The sequence below is a fragment of the Trachurus japonicus genome, chromosome 15, assembly GCF_045865225.1.
Source record: "Trachurus japonicus isolate A0001 chromosome 15, Traja_1.0".
In the NCBI taxonomy this organism is placed as follows: Eukaryota; Metazoa; Chordata; class Actinopteri; order Carangiformes; family Carangidae; genus Trachurus; species Trachurus japonicus.
In genome coordinates this window covers 32,155,150-32,179,399 of record NC_140921.1, presented here as the reverse complement: position 1 = coordinate 32,179,399, position 24,250 = coordinate 32,155,150, and the positions used below count along the sequence as shown (strand labels likewise).

The window sequence follows — 24,250 nt, the reverse complement described above, 5'->3', positions numbered from 1 at the left end:
AATTAAAACAAAGCCACAAGTCATACAATATTTTAATTTTAATCATTTCAATAACCCCCCTGACCCCTTCTTAAAAAATGGTTTGGTCCACACAGCAGTTCGTTCTTCCTCCTCGGAAAAAAGTGAGCGCGAGCGAACTCCAGCAGGGTTAGGATGGCCCCCAAAAAGCATAAGTCTGGACACCAGAAAAGAGTTGAGAAGGAGGCCAAGAGTAGGGACAGCAGAGCAGGGGCCCAGGATATCAAAAACTTTTTTACTAAGAATGGTGAGAGTAAAACTACTGATGGTGGCTGAATCAATTTGCCTACTTGTTCATTCAATGTCTGTAACATTAGCTTTGACGGGGCGCAGGCTGGAGCCTCGCTGTCACCTGGCCGCGCTACACTCTGGACAAGTCGCCTGTTCATAAAAAAAAAAAAAAAAGTCGGCAGTTCATTGTAGAGCGACGGTTCCTAGAGTAGCTATAACTAAACGTTACTAATTTGGAGGCTACTACAGTGTGTGTGTTTGTTTCACACTGTCACTGGCACTGACAGTGCTCCAGTATGCGCCCACTCAGAGGTTGCATTGAATTGTATTATGACGCATTCAAGTTCCACTCAGTAATTATGAGTATCTGACGAAGGTCAGTTACGTTATCAAAATGTGTTCAATGTGGTCTTGTAAAATGTGTTATGGTGGGACATTTGAATAGCCTAAATACAAAAAAGTTAAATGTTCAAAGATTTGTTGTTGTTGTTTGTTTTCATAGCAATATAAAATAAAATACACCATAATAGCTGACAACAACAAAGTAAAAAATTATGAATGGTTTAAAAATGGTTTAAATATATATCTATCTATATATCTATCTATCTATATATATATATATATATTTGAGTTAAATGCTACATATTTACCTGTAGACTTCTTGAGCCAGGACACTTTGTTTTTTTGCATATCAGTGCTTGATTGTTAAATACAAAAAAATTGGGTGTATTACACCAGACACCATCAAGAACACTGAAAAACAAGAAAATCGAAGGTGGCAATGAATACGGTAGAGGGGCCCACACCGATATTCTTTCAGGGGGCCCAGAATTCCTAGCAACTGCCCTGCGTCTATGTAAACAAGTGGTCCGCCAGCACGAGGCAAAACAATACAGGCGTGACAATATGTTGTCATGGTGATGTGGTATTGTTTTACCGTCTTTCTCTGGTGGAGTAAAATGACATCCGGTTGGTTTGCCGACGGCCGTCTGCCTGACTGCACCTGAATGCAACACCAGTGCCTCCGTCCTTCCTCACACTACACAGTGGTGACAGTTTTAACAGGCCAAGCCGACAGCTCCGCTGAGTTTCCGTGGTTACCTACGGTCACGCTGCCACTCAACGTAAAAAATGGCGATGCAACATGGCCGCCTCGGTTCGGTGCGCCCCCCCTTGTATATTTGTAACAACTTGTAACAACTCATTCTAAGCTACGAGAAAGCTTTCATTTGTATGCGGGTGTGATTCGACTTTAGTGAAATACGTATTTATGAAAGACATTTGATTTTTGCTAATAAAAAGCCAAATAAGTTACAAACTGGGGCTTTAAGTAGACCTGTAAATAAATAATAAATACATTTTACGTTCTTATCTCTTTACTTACATATACTGGATGAAATCTGGGAGCCTTGTCAACATCTCAGTGAGCTTCCTCTTCATATGGCTGTTACCTGCTGTTCAATCACACACAGCATATATCCAGCTTGGGAGGTTAATGAGAGCTCATAAATTACCACTGACACACACGCGCAGAGACCGACACACGCACATATGACACCACCTTTGAATAGTCGAGGTGGGAGGTGGACGACAAGATGTGTGCGTGCACATTGTGCAGCAAGATGCAATGGAATGAATGGATGTATGTATGAGCACTTGGCTGCACGTACTGTATGTCCAGGCTGGGCCGGCACACATGCATAACTACGCACACACACACACACACACACACACACACAGCTCTCAGATGACCAGATAAGTGAGCAGCGCTGCACCAAGGCACATTCATAATAGATAAGACAGAATGGAAGGAAGAGGGCGAGCGGGAATGGCAGGGAGCGAAGAGTTGGGGGGTGAATAGTGAAGTGGGGGTGGGGGACAGGGAGCAGGGGATGTGTGAAGCCTTTAAGAGCAGAAATGAAGGTAAAAAGCAAAAGATGGATGTATGGGTGTGGAGTTTAACGACGGCCCACCTCAGCCCACCACTCTGACCTCTGGGAGGAAGGAATATGTGGCTAACTCTTCCTCTCTCTCCCTTTCCTTTCTCTCTCAGATGAGCCAGCAGATGTCAGGCATGAACATGAGCGGTGCGGGGCCAACACCAGCCACTTTCAACCAGGCGGGGGCCCCTGCAGCCGGCTGGCCCGCGGCCCCCCCAGCAGCCTCTGGCCAGACCCTCAGCACCCAGCTGTGGAAGTGAGCAGGATGAGTGAGGGAAAAGGAGGGGCAAGTCTGCCTCCAACCCACCCATCTCCTTACAGCTAAAAAAAAAAAAACGCACAGCGGAGGCAGGTTGACTGTCCTAACCTTTCCTCCCAAACCTACACACCTTCATCGTTACGTCAAAAAAAAAAACAAGACATCACAGTTGGTGAAGTGGAAAAAAAAAGAAAGACTGGCAGCTGTTGTGTCCTTATTCAATTTCCCTCTTCTTTTTTGATTTCCTTTTGTTGTTCATGTCTGAAGAGGCAAAAACAGCATAACAAAAAAAGAAAGCTGCTGGACCAATTACTAAGTCCTATTATAGTAATATTATGATATCATTACCAAAATGGATAGTTTGTGAATAGTCTCTCAGTACGTACAGTAGATATGGCTATCTCGTGGTTGGTTTATGCCCCTCCTCTCTGCTGTGTAAATTGTAATCCCTCCCTCCCTCCCTCCCCCTCCCTCTCTCTGTAGGGCGAGCAGAGCCTTGTAGCAGATAATCGTCTGAGCAGTACTGTATCTATGTGAATATAATGTGAAACCCTCACTTTCTCAGAGCCATAGGAGAGAGAGGTTGATGCTTTGACTCTCAACAACTTATTCGGGTGAAGTCATCTGGAGATGAGCTTCTCCCTTTACTTAACAGTTTCCTGTGAAGTTTAGCATCACTGAATAGCATTGGGTTTGACTGACATGGGTTTATTGCTGCTTATACAGTAGATGTTATTATGCACTGATTCACTGAGTCATTCTCACAAAATCTGACCATTTTCCGCAGAAAGAGGATCACGTCAAACAGTGTCTCATTACAACCACTTCTGTTTTTTCCCCCCCAGAGCAGCTACAGCATCACTGATCAGCTCTGCAATAAAGGTCATATACACCAGTGGTTCCTAACCTCAGGACAGGATCACAAGATCATTAAAAAGAAAATATGATAAAAAGATTTCCAACTTTTTATTCTGTTTATCTCTGAATCTTTACTTCTTAATTGTGAAATATATGCAAGCATTTCATCGAGACACTGAAACTATCCAGCTTCAACTGTCCTCAGGGATGCACGACTCTTTGAGCTTCTCCCAACTAAAAGATGATGATATTTCCATAATATGTCCCCTTTAAAATCTTTTTTTTTTCTCCAACATGCAAAAAGACTACGATGTTTTAACAACCATAGGTAGCCTACAGTAGCTGTAGGGCTCGCATTGTTAAGGCTATCCTTAACAATAAATGTTAACCTCCTCAGCTAAGGACGGTCAGCACCACATTCTCCAACTGAAGGAATGGGGAATCTCTTTATTCACTTTCCTGCTCAGAGTTAGAGGATTGATAGAGCTCTTATGTCTGTCTGTTTGTTTCAAATTGAATTTGAGCTCACTCTGGGTCATAAAATTAGTGTAATAACTCATCTATCAGACGATGTAGGCCAAACTTTGTGCAAAATTCTATTTTTGAGTAAATCTGGGATGAAAGTGTGTATTTTTTTCCCCGCATTGGATAATGCAGGCGCACGGATTATACGTCAGCCTGTACACGATTCACCAGCCACTGATATTGGATCCGTAATCCGTCATTCAAACGTCTGAGACACGCACACACACACGGAGCTCAGGCTTGCCCCCAGCTTTGAATATCCTTACTCGGGTAAACTCGTGTTGCAGCTCGTGACAACTCGGCGCGACAAACAGGACAAACGGTCATTTCTGTACACCTTTAAGTATTGAATTAGAGCCTATACGTGATTAGCTTAGCCTAGCTTAGTGCAGAGGCTGGGAGCAAGTAAAAACAGTGAGCAGTTTAAAGGTGTTCAGAAATGTCCGTTTGTCCTGTTTGTCGCGCCTCCTTCTACGAGTTTCCACGAGTTGCCGCACAAGTTTACCCGAGTAAGGAAAATGAATTTGATTGGTCGTTATCGAGCGGGCGGGATATTCAATGTTTGGGGCGAGACCGAGCTCCGTGTGTGTGTGTGTCTCAGACGTTTGATTGACGGATCACAGATCCAATATCAGTGGCTGATGAATCATGAGCAACGTGACGCATAATTCGTGTGTGTCTGCATTATCCAATGCGAAAAAAAACAACCCGAAAATAGAATTTTGCACAAAGTTTGGGCTACATCGTCTGATAGATGAGTTATTATAATTTTATGACCCAGAGTGGAATCAAATTCTTTTTTTTTTTACACAGTAATCAATCTCAGCTTGATATTAGCTTAATGTCACCCAGTATCTCTTGGCTACCTAGCATTAGCTGTTCAGCCAGATCCAGTCCTGAATCCAGCACAGTCACGTTCACCACAGGCCACTGAAGCCCTGGAAACTGCAGTATTCACACACAGTGTAGTTGTAGCTAAAAACAGTGGGAGCAGCCAGCTCTGTTTTGACTGACAAGAGTATGTTGATGTGATCACTCAAGTTTTAAAGGGATAGTTCACCCTAGAATGATATTTCGCTCATTATCTACTCACCCTCATGTTGACTAAGGGCTGGAAGAATTTTCAGAGTCCACCGTCCCTTCTCTGAGTTACAGGGGGTCTTGGCGTAGCAGTGCATTTCAATGCAACGGTTGCAAAGGGACACCAGAGCTCTTCGTAAAAAAACACACACAAAAAAACATCCAAATACCTCCATGATGCTCGTATGTAATGTCCGTCTTGTGCTGAAGCCCCAAATTGCGTAATTGTCCCGAAAAAAATTAAATAAGTCTATATTTTAAGCTTGTTTGTAGCGGAAGCTTCTCGAAGCTCCTCTTCCTGGTCCGTCCAAATCTCGCGTGATTCGCAGTAACCGCACTGACGCCGGCGCAAATCACGCGAGATTTGGACGGAACAGGAAGAGGAGCTTCGAGAAGCTTCCGCTACAAACAAGCTTAAAATATAGACTTATTTAATTTTTTTCGGGACAATTACGCAATTTGGGGCTTCGGCACAAGACGGACATTACATACGAGCATCATGGAGGTATTTGGATGTTTTTTTGTGTGTGTTTTTTTACGAAGAGCTCTGGTGTCCCTGAAATGCACTGCTATGCCAAGACCCCCTGTAACTCAGAGAAGGGACGGTGGACTCTGAAAATTCTTCCAGCCCTTAGTCAACATGAGGGTGAGTAGATAATGAGCGAAATATCATTCTAGGGTGAACTATCCCTTTAACATTTTAAACTTATACTCCACAAGCAAATACCCCAAATGAACAAGATTCCTTAAAAGGGTCAAGGACTAATAGAGGTTGGGAACCACTGATGTGTACATAAAAGCAGTTAATGTGACAACACTTTATGGCCAGTTACCCAGCTTTCTTAAAGTGCTTGAAAATAACCCAAAATCCAAATGTCAAGGATTCTCTTTAAGTCTCAGTAATTACTTGAGTGGCCCCTTGGTCCCCTGGATGTCTTTGGTAACCTCAATGTGATGTTTTGAAGTGTTTAAATACCAAACGAGCTTCGTTCAGTGGAAACTGGGCTCTGACCCAGTTAAGACAGTTCCTTGTTGAAATGAGCCGTTTCCCACCCTGTGCTCCCTGAGGCAAATTAAAGCACTGCTGGCATCACAGCAGTTTGTCTTTTCTGCACTTTAAATAGCAGAGCAGGTACTGTACTGTACACTCTCACTGTGTTGTGGTGTCGCCTCTCAGATCATTGTTGGGGAACAGCAGAGATAAGTGAACTGTCTTTTCTTTTCCAACTGCAGGGTAGGAAATCCATCTAACTTTTGATTTTGATTTTTTTAAACTCTTTTTTTCAAAAACTGAACTAGATTGACACCCCAGATGTTTCTCCCTCTATATATGAAGCTATACCCGTATGTTCTGCCATCCGCCATCTTTATTGTGGTGTTTTGTTGTTTGCAGTACAAGAGAAGCACAGTAAGTCATAAGCAAATAAACCTGGATGACCAATCAGAGGGCTAGACTGGCAGGAAGAGGACAATTAGGAGGACCAGGACTGGACAGTGCTGGAGAGGGGGGACCTGTGGAAACCCTGGAATGGGTCCAGTCATCACTGTCCAGTCCTTGTTTATCGGGATTTAGAAGAGAAACGAACAGAACAAACACACACATATGCACACAGAGCTACGATCACACTGCCGAGAGCTGATGCAGAGATTCATGTCCGTTTACACAGGGTCCCTCTGCCATGCAATAACTGTAGCACTCTGTTACACATGTGGTTAGTGTGAACGACACGTTAACATAATTCAATAAATCTAAAGTCCTCCAGGTTTATTTCCAACATGTTTACATTTTCTGGTGCCTAATACACAGGAAAAAAAGTGGTTTCCGTGCATTAAATACTAAATAGAAATATTTTTTTCTGTGTTCATCTTTATCCAATGACTCTAAACTGTAAAAGTTCTGTTTTATCTTTAGGAAATTTTGTTTGCTCCTTTTTTTTCTGTTCCAAGTTTTACAGGAGGGTCATTTGGAATAAAGGCTGTTGAATCCTGGATTTAATCCTGTTTTTATTACTGTGTGTTTAACATCAAAACACCAACACACGTTCAGACGCTTCTAAACTTCAGTGTTAACGCAATAACTGCCGTTTGAATCCACAGGAGAAAATGGGTCTTCACACATTTGAGCTGGGAAACCATCTGACTTGTTGTTTATATCCCATCTCCTCCATTCATTCCTTGTTATTCCTCCACTGGCAGGTGCGTTTTCTTGTTAGGCAGGTTTTCTTTGTTGTCTGCCCACAGACGCTACATTATTGATGGCAGTTTGTCAGAAGAGATGTTGCGTGTTGCTTCACATGTGCCATATCTGAACCTGATCACATACTTCTCATACATACAGGATCGGAGCACGGCAAAGGGCGCTTCAGTTCATTACATATGATCAGTACAGAGTGATTTAAAGCAGAATTACACAGCATTTAGGCATCAATAGGTCATTACCACATAAACTTTGAGAAATTATTATCATTAATGTCAACATAAAAATCCAGTGCTGGAGAATGATGCTGTTTCTGTCGGTGTCTGAGTAGCTGTTTACAGGTACAGGTACACACCACCTTGAAGACATGAAGAAGGTGCCGTTCCTCCAGAACAAATGGAGATAAACTTTTGGCAGGTGATAAAAGGGGGAAAAGCCGATGTAAAAAAAATTCAGTTTCAACATTTTAATCTGCTCGACGAAAGAGGTGTGGAGAGAATGTAGTCTGGTTTGAAACAGACGATAATACTTGTGGAAATACACTTTTACTTTCCTACTTCTGAGGGTGAGATGTGAAAAACTGTGATAATTTTGTTCACATCAGAGATACAGCTGGAGTCAGGACATGGTTTGTTTGGAGTAGGTGCTGCTCGCATGGCTCTCTCTGAAATAAATACAACTACACCAACTCCACAGCTCAGTCTGCATCTAGTTTGTGAATTAAATGTAAAAAAAAAAAAAATAGAATTTGTGATTTTACTGGGGAGTTACACGTAGGTTACATGGTGCATGGACTTACTCACTAAGATCGTCTCTAGAGGTGGAGAGCAACGCTAATGGTAGAAGTTTGTATGCTAACCAACTAGCTCCTGTATTCGCTTAGCTATCGAGCTAGCACCTGTGTTAGCTTATCTTTTCAATTTCCAATTGAAACTCACTGTACGCTCCAACCTGCCCTGCTCACATGACCTTTTATAACCTTTTGTATTTTAAAATCAAACAACGACAGTCTAGGAGGAGCTTTACAGTGGTCCTATTGGCTTCCAGTCTTTTGGCTGAGCTAATTACTACAAACCTAAAATGCATGAAATCAACACCAATCTTTTCATGTCACTCCCAGGAAGAAAATAAAAATGCATATTTTCCAAAAAGTTAAAAACTTCCTTTCACTTTGACAAACACCAGAATCACAATACCATTGTCATCAGATATATGCTGGACCACAAGCCTCGTTTATGGTAATTATATCACAGCAACACAGTTAATTTGACAATGATGCGTCAGTGATTAAAAATGACATTAATGGTTCAAAATGATTTGCATGGCTTTTTTTCTTTTTACATTTCTATTTGAAACCTCTTTTTTTACATTAGCAAGCCATGGATGGAGAAAATGAACAGTCCAAGTCAATTCAGTTTGTGTTGTAACATATTCTGTGCCATCCAGCTCTCATAAAGCACGTTTGACAGACAACTTCGCATCTTGAATCATGCAGCTCCTCAGAGTCTGTTTGTGTGTCGTGAACAGATTGTATGAATCCGATAAGGAAAGAAGGCAGGATGCTGTCTCTAAACCCGGCCAGCCACCAGCAGCTTCTGCTTTAGGATCCCCCCGCTCAGCGTTGTCCTCTCACACCTCAATGACCACAGTGTCCTTTCGATGTTTAGGCTCATTTGCGAGGTGTGGCTTCTCTGTGCGGGTGTGCCAAACCAGCACCTGAAAAAAAGAGAGGAAGACGAATGAGAAAATGTGCTGACGGTGGAAGTTACATACTGAGAGAGAATGAACCAGGCCCGTTGTGCTTGGATAAATACAGCACAGAACCTTACTGATACACAGTAAGTGATACACAGACTTCAGGTTGGGACTTTTTTTGGCTGAAAGCTGCTGATACCTGCTACTTTGCAGCCAAGTTTTTGTTAGTGCAGAAAAATGTCTTCAGGAAATCACTGACACTGATACTGGTTAAAGGATTAGTAATTATATTTAATTATAACCTGGGTCTAATTTTTCAAGGTTTCTCTTCAGTAATGATGAGATGAGTGTAGTTAAGGTTGAACATTTCCGTGTTATGTTTCTGAGCTCTCATCTTTTTGTGTGAATCTAATCACACAGTCTCACACTCCTACTGGTTACATGTCAAAAGATGTAGCCAGCAGCTGGCTGCCAGCTGCACCTGGTTTGTTTGTTTGGTCTCATGTGAAACTGGGCCCAAAATGGCCCTTTATACTGGCACATTTTCCAATGACAACTACATGTACTGGGCTTCTCACTGCAGGAACCTGACAAGTGTCAGAGATTCATCTTTCTGGTGGCAGTCAGCCACCCGGCTCCACCCTGTGGTTTGCTTCTGTTTTGTCTGTCTTTACATGAATCTTCTTTTCAGTGATGTAATATAAACATTTTTTTTTGTTTTTATCTCTCCTGTGGTCTTCTCTCCTCTGGCCAGCCTTGAGCAGGGTTGTGACAGTTATAAACCTACTTAAACCTCCCACAAATACACCATCAAGTGCACTGCTGTTGTCCCAGACCCCCTCTGTGGGCGCTTGATTATGTGTGCTGTAGCTAGCGTCTATCGATTTCCTGCACGGAGGCTTCTTTACCAGCCCCCCCCCCCAGTGTCTAGGATCACCATGGAATGGAGTAATTTGCCAGCAAAGACAAGACACACTACCGATCAGACAACATGCTTGTAAACAGGATATTCTTCAAGAGCACTGCAGATGTTTTATAAAGAGGGAGAGCATTTGAGAGGCCTGAAGATATACATGGTATGCGGTGTCCAACTCCTGACAGTCTACCTGTTCAATGACCAGTTATTAATGATATTTTGTGAGCTCTCTCTTTTCTAAATGAAGTTTTTCATCATCTCTGTCCAATCTGTCCTTTTCACTCTCTCGCAGTAAGTCTGATCATGTGTTTGTTGCCTCAGCGGAGTCCTGGTCACCTGTAAGGCTCTTCACAGAAACAGAGCATTTGACCCCAAACAGACATGCGAAATGAATGAGTGATTTTCAAAATTAAAGCTATAGTGCGTAACTTCTGTCGCCCCCTAAAGGATTTCTGCATTATTACAACGATACGGCCGGCACCTATGGCCCGGTGTAAGCCTCCCCTCCCCACCGCTACCCCTGTAGCTGCATGGTACTGCGCACATCACAACCATAGACTGTGATCACAACACACCACATGCTGCTGGTCACGGACCATGGTTCACAGACTATAACACTCACGACTCACCGCACACTGCTCGTCACAGCACACAGACTCAGTTACTAAGTTACACACAGCAACACCGGCTACACACCTTGTAACTTACTGCTCGTTAGGCTAACCATGTGGCTAACACCAGACTGCTGCATTCATAGCCGTGTTGCTTCAAGCAGCGGAGCGCTCTCCTCCCTCCTCGTTGTCGCTCCAAGACAATAAATACAAAAAGAACAAATACTGAAAAATACGGCGAGGCGTTAGAGGAGCCGAACGGCTTCATCAGCGTTGTATCATCTCCTCTTGTAGTGGCTTGGGTGAAACGGATATTCACAGACACGTAGAAGTTACGCACTATAGCTTTAATCGATCAGATCCAACAGCCAATGACCTGATCTCATTAAACCAGATTATCAGACCCAACTCAAACATATGTGCGATTGTGAACATGTCTAAATAGAAAGACAGCAGCAGCATGAAGCTTCACTTTGATCAAAAAGCAGAAGCGTATCACTTCATCTACACTTCACAAATCACAGTTTTTCCTCCTGTGATGGTAATGACATGTGACAAACCTCAACGAGTCTGATAGGATCCATCTGGGTATCACGCATACAGATGTGATACTCACCACAACACAGCTGGACGCTACAGTTTAGATGCAGCCAAATCTGCGCTCTGGATCAAATCCAGCCCAATTAATATAATCGGACACAAGGGTGATGCTACAAACTATGAGGGGGACCTCCATGTCATTAAAGGTGACAAACACTGACTTTGTGATGTAAAGGTTTCACTCCTTGATCCTGAGCTCTAGCCATCTGCTGTATTCTTTGAAACAGAGATTGTATTGTTGAGTTTGATGCTCACCACTGTGTCAGGAGGGACTCCTCTCACCAGAAACAGTCTGACACCTCCTGAAACGGATCAAATCAAAAGCAGCATGCGATTCACTGCAGCTGTTTGTCTTGTGTTTGCAGTCAATTTCACAGCAATATAGTGGTAAAAAAACACTTCAGTGGATGCAAAGATTGATATTTTCCTTGAGAGAGGGATGGATTTCATTCCTCAGAGATTCAAGTGAGGTTATTTGGAGTGAGAATGTTTTTTTTTAGCCCATAGCTAATGAGCCTATAATTCAGGTGTGTGACATTTTCGTGTCCAAAGAGACACACGCACGCACGCACGCACGCACACACACACACACACACACACACACACACACACACACACACACACACAGTCTCTTGCACACAGACTCACAGAGGCATGATTTATTGCTGGCTGGGAACGCTGCCGTTGTTTCTGAGCTTCTTCAGGTGGAACATGTCACTTCCTGCACACTGTGCTGCTAATTGGCCCACTTTGCATATCTAACAAGGCTAATGTAGCAGCCACTAAAGCATCACTCCAGAGCTGTGGGGAAAAAGGTACCATGTGTGCGTGCGTGAGCGTGTGCACACAAATTATTCAGACAGCGTGCCCTCCCTGTTCCACCGGACTCACACATCTCTCTCCACTTTTCTCTCTATTTTCCTCACTCATCACAACCACGTTTTCTTTTATGGCTTTGCACTTGATTTTACCTCTCAGTCCCCGCTCCTGCTCTTTCTCTTTCTCTCTCCCTCTCTCTTCCTCCCTCAGGCGACTTGGAGTTAAAAAGCTTTACCACGTTAAAGCTTTTTTTTTCTTATTCTTAATAGCATGAGGGGAGGGCTGCCTTATTTCCCCCAATCAGGAGAAGAAATTTGTAGAGACGCAGTGGAAGGACGATTAGGTAGCAACAGCTTACAGTATTACATGGTGTACTCAGGTCCTGTGTTCACTGCTTTGGTTATGATTTCTGTCAGTATGTCAGAAATCATAAACATATACTTATATAATATATATATATATATATATATATATATATATATAATATAGATATGATATGACCTGGTGATATGTTGTTTGATGTTTGGGTAGAGGGACACTCCAGACCTCTGCTCAGGCCAGTGTCAATCAACACAATCTAGACTTAAAAGAAAAAACTCAAAATCATAGTTAAAGCAGAAGTAAGCGATCCGGTGGTTTCGGCTAACTTCCTGTCTGTCACAACACAGTGATGGTTTTTTTGTGTTTGTCTTGTGACTTCCTGTTTTATTTTGAAATCTAACTGCCCATCTCGTTTCAGGTCACTTGCCCTTCCCTTGTGTGTCACCAGTCTGCCTGCCTTGATTTCTAATTGTCTCCACCTGTTCCCCATTACCTGTGTGCCTATATTGGTTCTGTGTCTCCCTTTGTCTTGTGCCAGAGTGTTTCGTCCTTCGTTCCCCCCAGCCCATAGTCCAGTCCATAGTTCCTTGTCCAATTGCCTTTTTGCCTCATCGTGAGTGTTTTTTGTTTCCCTCCTTTGGAGTGGTTTTTTGTTGTTAAAATAAAACTGGCTTCTGCCTTTTGCCACTCTGCACCTGAGTCCTCCTTCCAGCCCAGACCTGACAGTACACTCTGGCCAATATGGACTCAGCAGAGGCGGATCAGGTGGTGGCAGCTATTCGCGCTCAGGAAGCCCGTATCTCTCGTCAGGAGGCGTTTCAGACAGCCGTGGCTTCTCACCTAGGACAACTCTCGGCTCGCTTCCAGAACCTGCTGGACAACTTCGCCCAGGTACCAGCTAACCCCACAGTCCTTGCCCCCACGACTGTGCCCGCAGTAGGGTCAGGCATAAAGTTAGCTGCTCCAGAACGTTTCTCTGGAGAGATTGGGCAATGCAAACCATTCATTGTAGATTGCTCTATGCATTTTGAACACTTGCCCCATGCATTCCCTACTGACAGGTCAAAGATAGCTTTTATGATATCCCACTTGTCAGGCAGAGCCCGGGCCTGGGCCACAGAAGAGTGGTCCCGGGGTTCATCAGTGTGCAGCTCCCTCACAGAATTTCAAGAATCCCTATGGATGATTTTTGACCTGGTGTCAAAAGCACGTGAGCTGAGTGGCCTGAAGCAGGGCAACCGATCCGTCTGTGACTACGCCATCCACTTCCGCACCTTAGCAGCAAAGAGTGGGTGGAACTCCACATCCCTGTACGATGTGTTCCTCAAGGGCCTGTCGTTCCCCATTCAAGAACTCCTGGTGCCACTGGATCTGCCCCAGGACCTGGATTCTCTCATTGCTCTCGCTATCCGGACAGATAACCGGGTTCGAGAGCTCAAGTCGGTAAGCAGCAGGGTGGCGACTCCAGAGAGACCCCCACGCTCCCAAGCACCTGACCGGCCAGATCGCCGCCGTTCACCGCCGGGGGAAGGCCATTTCCCCTCAACAGAAGAGGAACCCATGCAGCTGAGAAGGGCTCGGCTGACACAGGAGGAGCGATGGCGCTGACACAGGAGGAGCGACGGCGCCGACTACAGGAGGGCTGCTGCTTTTACTGCGGAGAGTCAGGTCACCTCATCGCCATGTGCCCCGCCAGGAGACCGTCTATGGTGAGCCAATTCCCATCCTTGGGCTCCACTTCACGAAGACTCACTACTATCAAGGTAATGCACCACGCCACCACCACACGCCTGGAAGCACTCATAGACTCGGGGGCAGACGAGAGCATGATGGACTGGTTCCACCATTCCCAAGGGACGTCTGTACTCAGTCTCAGGGCCAGAGAGGGAGACCATGAGGGAGTACATTGAGACTTCTCTGAAAGCAGGACTCATCCGCCTGTCTTCATCCCCAGCTGGGGCAGGTTTCTTTTTTGTTGGTAAAAAAGATGGTTCTCTTAGACCTTGCATTGATTACAGTCCCCTCAATGACATAACTATTAAAAATCGTTATCATCTTCCTCTGATGAGTTCTGTTTTTGACCAACTCCAGCAGGCCACGGTTTTCACCAAGCTAGATCTACAAAATGCTTATCATTTAGTCAGAATAAGAGAGGGTGACAAATGGAAGACGGGGTTTAATACACCAAGTGGACATTACGAGTATTTGGTCATGCCTTTTGGACTGACGAATGCACCAGCTGTGTTTCAGGCCATGATTAATGATGTGCTAAGGGACTTCCTAGACCAGTTTGTTTATGTTTACATTTACGACATCCTCATCTACTCCCCCGACCTAGACACACATATGGAACATGTGACCAAAGTATTGACCAGACTCCTAGAGAACCAACTCTATGTGAAGGCAGAAAAGAGTGTATTTCATGCTGACACTGTCTCTTTCCTGGGCTTCATTGTAGCCCCTGGAAGAGTACAGATGGATCCAGCTAAAGTGAGCACTGTAGCTGAGTGGCCAACACCAAGCAACCGCAAGAAGGTTCAACAGTTCCTCGGGTTCGCCAACTTTTACAGGCGATTTATCAGAGGCTTCAGCGCTATAGGTGCCCTGCTCCATGCTCTTACCTCTCCTCAGGTGCAGTTTCACTGGTCACCAGAGGTGGAGGCGGCCTTCCAGGTCCTCAAGCGTCGAACATCCCTGTTCTGGACTGATCACAAAAACTTAGAATACATCAGGAAAGCTAAGAGACTGAACTCTCGACAGGCAAGATGGGCACTGTTTTTTAACAGATTTTCTTTCATGCTGTCTTACAGGCCAGGGTCCCGTAACGTCAAGCCTGACGCCCCCGAACCTGTTGCCAAGGAACCTGAACCCATCCTGCCACTGACCTGTGTGGTTGGAGTGGTATCCTGGCAAATAGAAAATGAGGTAAAGCAAGCTAATGGTGAGGCTCCTCCGCCTAGTGGGTGCCCAGAGAAGTGATTATTTGTCCCTGTAGAGTTGTGCCCACAGGTGATTCATTGGGCCCACACCTCGCTGCTTTCCTGCCATCCTGGAGTTCGGAGGACGGTGTTTGTCCTCTCCCAGAGGTTCTGGTGGCCTTCTATGGAACCGGAGGTCCGGGAGTACATCGGGGCTTGTACAGTCTGCGCCAGGAACAAGACGTCCTCTGGGTCACGTATGGGACTGCTGCAACCGCTCCCCATTCCTTCCAGGCTGTGGGCCGAAATCTCCATGGACTTCGTCACGGGGCTCCCGGTCTCTTGAGGTAACACCGCTGTTCTCACAGTGGTGGACAGATTCTCCAAGATGGTTAGATTCATTGCTCTGCCTAAATTGCCTTCAGCCAAAGAAACTGCTGGGATCATGATTAACCACATTTTCAAGGTCCATGGTTTCCCTAAGGACATTGCCTCGGACCGGGGGCCCCAGCTTGTGTCACGGTTCTGGAGGGAATTCTGCAGACTCATTGGGGCCAAGGCCAGCCTGACGTCTGGATATCACCCGGAGGCCAACGGCCAGACCGAACGCCTCAACCAGCAACTGGAAACCGGCCTCCGGTGTTTGGTGTCCCAGAATCCCTCTGCTTGGAGCAAGCACTTGGTCTGGGTTGAATACGCCCACAACTCACTGCCCACCTCTGCTACAAGATTCTCTCCTTTTAAATGTGTTTTTGGTTATCAACCACCTGTTTTTAGAGACAATGAGCCCGAAGTGTCCGTGCCATCCGCCTATGCCATGATTCGCCGCTGTCGCCGCATCTGGGCAGCCGCTCGGCAGGTGCTGATTCGCCAAGGGGATCGGGTCAAGGAAGCAGCGGATCGCAGCCAGGTCAGAGGGTGTGGCTCTCAGCTAAGGACCTCCATCTTAAGGTTCCCTCCAGGAAGCTGGCGCCACGGTTCGTGGGTCCGTTTCCTATCACCAAGGTCATAGGTCCAGCTGCTGTGCGTCTTCGCCTGCCCCGGTCTCTTCGTGTTCACCCGACCTTCCATGTTAGCCGGGTCAAGCCGGCCAAGGAGAGTCCATTGGTCCCACCTGTCCCACCCCCGCCCCCACCTGAACTGGTGGATGGTGGTCCCATCTACAAGGTAAAGCGGCTGCTGGCTGTGCGCGCCAGGGGCCGGGGTAGGCAATATTTGGTGGACTGGGTGGGCTATCGTCCTGAAGAGAGCCAATGGATCCCATCGCGGTTCATTGTGGACCCCACTCTCATAGAGGACTTCCACAGGGATCGTCCTGACCGGCCTGGGCCGTCAGGTGTCGGCCCTAGAGGGGGGGGGGGGGCCTGTCACAACACAGTGATGGTGTTTTTGTGTTTGTCTTGTGACTTCCTGTTTTATTTTGAAATCTAACTGCCCTCTCGTTTCAGGTCACTTGCCCTTCCCTTGTGTGTCACCAGTCTGCCTGCCTTGATTTCTAATTGTCTCCACCTGTTCCCCATTACCTGTGTGTCTATATAGGTTCTGTGTCTCCCTTTGTCTTGTGCCAGAGTGTTTCGTCCTTCGTTCACCCCAGCCCATAGTCCAGTCCATAGTTCCTTGTCCAATTGCCTTTTTGCCTCATCGTGAGTGTTTTTTGTTTCCCTCCTTTGGAGTGGTTTTTTGTTGTTAAAGGGGACCTATTATGCTTTTCCAGCTTTTCAGACTTTTATATATGTTTAAAATGTTGGATAATGGTTCTAGAGGCCGTGGAAGTGTCATATCATGAGGTTAATGCATTTGAAGGTAAACCCTGCTAGATGATTGGGATTTCTACTGACTTTTTTTTTTTACTCGGTTGCACTGACTTTTTTTTGACATGAGGTCGCGTTGACGTCATGGCGTGCCGGACTACCCTACATGGTCATGCCGAGGTATCTGCTCCAGCCGACCCCGCCTCCTCCCATGCTGCTCTGTTGTGGCTGGTGTCACAGCGGAGAGCGGAGCGGACTACTTCCTGCTTTTTCCCTGCATGTTGTAGCGCTGTAGCGTCACTTTACCGAGTTTTATTTAGAAGTTTACGCCAACGTTTCATACAAGTGAAGCTCTACCTGTGGGGGCAGAGCCCGTCTGCAGGCCTCCTTGGCCGGGCAGGCATCCGTGATCATCGCGGTAGAGAAAACGGTCGCTAATAAACATACCCGCAGGTTTTTTAGACGTTTACCACCGTGTGGTTAGTCTTTTTAGGAGATAAATGTTGGTCTCATTGATGAAATCTTACAATTGTGGCAGTTGGATTAGTTTGAATGAAAAGTGAAGCTGAGAAGGAGGAGGAGAGGAGGCGCAGTGCTGCGAAGCTCTGTAGTCTATGTGCACAAATCACCACATTTACATCAATAAATAACTGTTTTACAATGAACTGACCAGTCTGCATATATTTTTAATTTATTTTATTAGGTTATATTACATGTTACATGGTTACAGTAGCCTACATGGCAAAGACTACTCTATATCTTTGGTTAGGATGAGATAGGTCATGGTCGCATTTCATTACACAATGTAGACTGGTCAGATGCATACTGGAGATACTGACAATTTGCCTACTGCAGATTTAGCTTTTGTTTGCATACTACATTTTGGCCAAATCAGTATAGGTACTAGTAGTAGACATCGTCATGGTAACGCAATGCTGAGGGAGTGGTTCATTTGCATTTAAAGGGAGGGGCCACTGAAACGGACCGTTTTGCACAGCCCTGTTTTTGAGAGTGCTGTGATTTTTGATCTTTGGGGTATTTTGACCGAAGCACGTCACAGACATGTCTTTAAGACACCCAGGAACTATTTTAGTTTGTGCAAAAAGGAGCATAATAGGTCCCCTTTAAAGGGATAGTTCACCCTAGAATGATATTTCGCTCATTATCTACTCACCCTCATGTTGACTAAGGGCTGGAAGAAGTTTCAGATTCCTCCGTGGCTTTTCTGAGTTACAGGGGGTCTCGGCATAGCAGTGCATGTCCATATAACGGTTGCAAAGGGACACCGGAGCTCTTCGTAAAAAAACACACACAAAAAAACATCCAAATACCTCCATGATGCTCGTATGTAATGTCCGTCTTGTGCTGAAGCCCCAAATTGCGTAATTGTCCCGAAAAAAATTAAATAAGTCTATATTTTAAGCTTGTTTGTAGCGGAAGCTTCTCGAAGCTCCTCTTCCTGGTCCGTCCAAATCTCGCGTGATTCGCAGTAACCGCACTGACGCCGGTGCAAATCACGCGAGATTTGGACGGACCAGGAAGAGGAGCTTCGAGAAGCTTCCGCTACAAACAAGCTTAAAATATAGACTTATTTAATTTTTTTCGGGACAATTACGCAATTTGGGGCTTCAGCACAAGACGGACATTACATACGAGCATCATGGAGGTATTTGGATGTTTTTTTGTGTGTGTTTTTTTACGAAGAGCTCCGGTGTCCCTTTGCAACCGTTATATGGACATGCACTGCTACGCCAAGACCCCCTGTAACTCAGAGAAGGGACGGTGGACTCTGAAACTTCTTCCAGCCCTTAGTCAACATGAGGGTGAGTAGATAATGAGTGAAATATCATTCTAGGGTGAACTATCCCTTTAAAATAAAACTGGCTTCTGCCTTTTGCCACTCTGCACCTGAGTCCTCCTTCCAGCCCAGACCTGACACTGTCAGCCGATGGAGTTAGCAGTCCCCGCCCTCGTCCCTACGTCATCACATTCACGCGCATCCCTTGGCTGCACACACAGAGAGGACCGCCCCTTTATGCCATTCTCTCTCCTCATTGGATAAAGGTTGTAGGATACAAGGAAAGTTTTCTCCTCGGCTTACAGCAGAGCAGAGTGACTGACAGACCCGTGTTTCAGACCAAACACTCTATATAAGTGATTGCCGTCGGAAGATAGAACTATTTAAGACTTATATTAACACAAACATTCCGCTTACTTATGCTTTAATGAGCTGCATCCAAAATTGAATGGGATGTTCTCCATACCTCCACCAAGTCAGGTATAAAGCGGTTCAGCACATTTCTGTAGGCGAACAGACTTGTGGAACCGTAGTCTGGTGGTGATAGCCCTTCACTGAACAGAGAAACTGTGCACATAACTACAGTAAATGCAGTAAGTCATCTGACAGTGACGGATGTTTACAGCAGACAATTTTGGATTAAAATGATCAGTCTTCAGTCAGATTTTCTCACACATATGTTTTGCTAACCAGATCAATCTGATCTGATCATCTGACTGTTTGTGTTTGTGTTTTTTTTTTAACCCTTTTGCATCATTTGGGACATTTTTGTCCTAGAAAGACATCAGTGTAAGTCTTTTTATAAAAGCAACACTGAAGGGTTAGGAGATGTCAAAGATAACTTGTTGAGAATAGTCTTAACATTTCCAGTTTAAACAGTACAGCATTGTTTATATAACCTGCAATTGTCATTTCACTTCAACTTTATTTCATGAAACAGAGACAACTGCTGATTTTATAGTACACAAAATTGAGACCCACTCAAACAAATAACAGTGACACTGCTAAGCTCCGAAAAGCAGCTAAAAGCTGTTTTAATTTCCGCTGTAGAGCTGTTAATATGTCACTTTATGTTTAATATTTTTTCAGAGAGAATCTAACCGTGTAGATCCCCAGTTTGTGGTTAGTTTATCCAAATAACACCTGTTTGCTCCAACGTTGTGGGAGCGGTCGACCGGGAGCAGCAGCAGCTCGTCACAGAGGCAGCTGCTGCCGGTGACACCAGTCTGTTAACGTGGCGGTCAGCCTGTGTCGCCGTCCTCATCCCGCGGGGAGAAAACCAGCCCAGTAACTTACCCGCAGGTTTTTAGAGGCTTACCGCCGGCTGGTTTAATTCATTTTAGGAGATTAATGTTGGTCTCATTGATGAAACCTAACAACTGTGGAAGCCGCATTCGAATCAAAAGTGAAACTTACTGGACAGAGGAGCAGCGCAGCCTCGGGGCTCTGTACAGAAATCACCACGTTACGTTCAATAAATTAATGTTTTACAATGGACCGAGTGGTCTACCTGTAATGCACAGCTCTGCGACCTGCTTTGCACAAGGTGCATACAACCTTGTCGAGGTCTCCATTGGGAAGCTTCTTGAAAAAAAAAATGCCCTGAAGCAAGCCGGGCTTCACAGCAGCAGCCATGTCAGCTGACGGATGTGATTCACACGTGTTCAGACTTGTTCACGCCCCGGCCCCCACAGCGTAATTCGGCCAGGTCAGAGCCTTCTGGACCAGGTATACATCCACGCTAAAATATCAAAGTGAAATTCATAGCTTGCTCACTATGTTGACCCAGCTCCCAGACACAACTTTGAGAATAGATTAACGGCGATAATTTTCTTATCGCGCGATAAGAGTCTAGCGTTAACGCAGCACGTTAACGGCCAGCACTAATATATATATATATATATATATATATATATATATACAGAGATAACTATTGTGAAAAGTATTGCACATGGCGGGAAGGATAACAATGTCTGATAGTACTGAAAATCAGCACAAGCTTAGTGGTTAAGAATGAACTTTCAATCTCAAGCCCCAAGCTATAAGAAACCAGAATGATCCTTAATGGCACAGAAAATACTTCAAATGCATCAAATTGGAGATGCACTCAAGGTGCACAGAGGCTCAGATCACTCCAACCAGACCAAACAAGTATAATGAATACTGGTCAGAAATGCATTTGGCCACATTAAATAAACTAAAAATTAAGTTCTGTAGAAACCTGAGAGCCGATGCCAATGAAATAGACAGCGATATAATCTCTATAGAGTCTGTGTCCCTCTCCTTTCCTTAGTGTCATTCAGTCTGTCTCCTCCACCTCCAATCAATCCAACTACTGTACTACCTATCCCCTTTTCTCTACATGGGCTTTTACTCCCCCTCTTCTTTCCTACTCTTTCCTTTCTCCTTTTCCTCCTGTGCTATCATCTGTCTCCATCTGTTCCTGCGCCCCCCTCCTCCTTTCCTGCCCTGTCACTGCTGTCTGTTGCCATTACTCTCCTGCTCTAACTACATTACAGCTCCTGTCAGTCGTCTCCAGATACTGACCAGGCCATCAGATGAGCGTTTCTGGCCTCTATTGTCAAGGTCGGGATTCAGGTGATGTGATCTGATCCTAGATAGCTTCCTCAAAATGGATAGAGCCTAGAGTTAGGGTGTGTCACAGCTGCTGGAGGGGCCATCGATACCAAATCATTTCAATACCAACTGTTGAGAGCAGGCTGAGGCAGCTGAGGTTATTATTAAAGCTTAGGACAGGTTGAAATGTATCAAACTAAGCTGCTCTGTCAGGATTTAGTCACACTCATCAACAAAACTAGGAGCTGCACCATAATTGATGATGTCACTTTAATTCAGATACCTACCACTCTGTCTTTAAATGATGACAGTGTGATTATATATTTACAGTAGTTATGGTCAAAGATAACTTGTGAGTATAATGACAATGATATTTCATTCTCATCTGATCTATTTGACGTTTCTTATGATACGAGTCTGGTTCCAATTTCCAGTTCGCCCCGAGCATCTAACTTCTCTGCTCAAATCGGTTCCCGGTGAGTTGTTCACTTAATGAAATGTCAACTCAGTTACGCTGAGGAAATCAAAGGGTTTTTTTTCTCCTGGAGTTAAGTTTGGATTTGAAGAAATGTCTGATCGATTCCCTGCAAGTAATAGCAGAAGGGATGATAGGTTACAGTAAGATGAGACAATAAAAGATTGAGTCTCATTTGTTTGTTCAGCAAGTTTAAAAAACTACCTGCAGGAGATTCAGAACTAACACTTTAAAAACTCTAAAACCGTATCTTTATGTTACTGCAGATTTGTATCTGCAGTAACATAAAGATATAACAGAGGGAAACATTCTCTATATTGTTACGGAGAATGTTTCCCTCTGTTATACTGAGTGAATTAGCATATTATTCACAAACTGTCAGACTATTCTTTTTCATAATAAACTGTGTACTGCTAATCAGTGGCGGCCTTAGGCATCTGGGGGCCCGTTTCAATATTTCATATGAGGCCCTACCCTGTTAAACATAAAATGATTTGCCAGCTACAGTATGTGCCCATGTGTCGCTGATGCTTTAAACCCTGAAAGGACGCAGTAAACGCACTATCCATGCATCCCAGGTACGCACAACACATTAAGTGTTAAAATCACTATCAGGGCAAGAAACCAGGACTTCGCAGAAAAAACGAGGACTGAAGTTGGTTTTCATCAAAAAGCAAAATCATTATGTAGCTACATTTTCAGACATGAACAGGAATCTTAACACAGTCAAAGGCTTAAGGCTTTAACAATATTCTGAATTTAAATTGGCAACAAAAGTAATGAGAGCAAAGTGCTCCGCGTTATTTCAGCACCACGACCACGGACAAGGAAAGGACGAGACATGCGGACAGACAGACGTCTACAGGTGCTGATCCTGTCGGTGCTGCGGTGCTGGAGCAGCAGACAGACAGCTGTCTCCTACATTATTAAAATCTGTAAATAAGCTGCCAATAATATCACATTTTAGTTGTGCTCTCGCTGTGTTTTATTTCTCTGTTAAGTTAGGACGTACTCATAAATCGTCTGTTTGGAGGCATTTTAACCCGAGGAAAAAAAGAAAAGAGGAGGAAAGTGATTGACAGACGTCAATCATCAGGTTACGCAACTGGGCGCACGTCAGGAGGAAAGCAGGAAAAACAAAAGGACATTAGAAACGCTAAGAGAAAAGGAATAATACTGGGAGAAGGAAAACAAGGGTCTATTGATAGTTTGCGGGCCGTTTTCAAAGGTAAGCCTACGTTGTTATTGATATTTCCTGCCGTGTTATTAATCAGGAGCGATTAGTAGGCTACTGTTGCGGTGTGGCATGATACGCGCATCAGTGGTTGTAGAGCGGATCAGGGGTCGAGTGTGTGACCGCACGGTGGACAGAGCTGTTTGTGTGTGTGGTGGATGTAGGCCTGTGTGTGCGTGTGTATGTTAAGGTAAAACCTAGGTGATGAATTATTGTACTGTCTTTTACTTGGTGGCTGGCAGCCGGGGGGCCCCCCTGGTGGCTGGGGCCCGTTTCAATTGAAATGGTTGAAACATAGGTAAGGCCGCCTATGCTGCTAATAAACAAATGTCGCCGACTTGTTTGCAGAAATGAAAAAAACTCAAAAACAATAAACTCACATTCATCTGTATTAATGAGCATAAATTGTAGCAGTGTGAGAGATTGTTAGAATCATTTAAGACATTTCATTTCTTAAATAAATTTGACTCGAGGTAAATTACTATGATAATATCAAACAGGAATATGTATTATTATTGTATCACTAAACTCAATGTTTGACAAACATATAGTTTTCAAAACAGCACTGAAGCTTGATTAATTCCTCATAGACCTTCCTCCAGTCTCACTACAGTGTACAAGGTGTTGTGTTTCTCTATGTCATTAGATTATTCTATTCAGGTCAATTTATAGTATTGATATTATTTCATAGTCTCATGGTATTTTCAATGTATACTGCACTACATTCAATGTATCTATTATCATTTGGGCGTTGTAAAAACTAATCAATATAATGTCATTTGTCTTTTTGCAGCAAACCATCATCTGTGATGATGACATCAGTGTATTGTGTTACTGTTTACGGTGTCAATGACATCTGATCAGTGTAACAGTAACAGTGTGAGAGGTGACTTCATGTGTGCTTTATGAGTGATGATGTCACAACCTGCTGCTTTTGTAACGTGACGTGATAAATGCTGAGATCACATCCTCTTGTCTGTGCAGCGCCGGGCGATGACTGATGATGTCATAGCCTGCTAATGGCCTGTATTAATATCAGCGGCAGGGCACCTCCATTAGTGTAATGGGGCTGATAATGATGATGATAGTTACAACACAGAGCTGTCTGCAGCAGCAGCAGCAGCAGCTGTAAAAGATGATCCAGCAGCTCCCGGGTCTTTATCCTATTCCCTGCAGGAAACACTTAACTACAACCCACCAGGGACTTACAGTGCAGCACTGTGACCTGTACACATACGGTGAACCAGTAAATTTAGATTTTACATCTGTTGCTCTCCACAGAGGCTTTAAATACAGTTTGCAGTGTATTGGAATGATAGAAGCATCTAGCTAGCACAATAAATGATTCAGTTTACTCAGTCTACTGACCTAAATATTTATCAGCTAATCTAAAAGCCAAAGTTCTGCTGCTGAACCCTTGGTGCTGC

The 24,250-nt window shown here is 44.5% G+C and overlaps 2 protein-coding genes and 1 pseudogene across 7 annotated transcripts in view; 2 read left to right on the top strand and 1 right to left on the bottom strand.

Annotated features, from left to right (window-relative positions):
* The window catches only part of smap1 (small ArfGAP 1), a 321,183-nt gene extending 318,576 nt beyond the window's left edge, over positions 1-2,607 (top strand). For all 6 annotated transcript variants that reach the window (XM_085800988.1, XM_085800985.1, XM_085800990.1 and 3 more), the window contains one exon: positions 2,303-2,607. In XM_085800988.1, coding sequence (XP_085657114.1) covers positions 2,303-2,449 — 147 coding nt within the window. In that variant the 3' untranslated portion in view covers positions 2,450-2,607. The remainder of the gene's footprint in view (positions 1-2,302) is intronic.
* A 5,788-nt stretch (positions 2,608-8,395) lies between these two features.
* Positions 8,396-24,250, bottom strand: part of b3gat2 (beta-1,3-glucuronyltransferase 2 (glucuronosyltransferase S)) — a 108,913-nt gene continuing 93,058 nt past the window's right edge. Inside the window, exon 4 of the mRNA XM_085800991.1 lies at positions 8,396-8,824. Coding sequence (XP_085657117.1) covers positions 8,738-8,824 — 87 coding nt within the window. The 3' untranslated portion in view covers positions 8,396-8,737. The remainder of the gene's footprint in view (positions 8,825-24,250) is intronic.
* On the top strand, positions 14,682-15,887 carry LOC146973955 (uncharacterized; annotated as a pseudogene).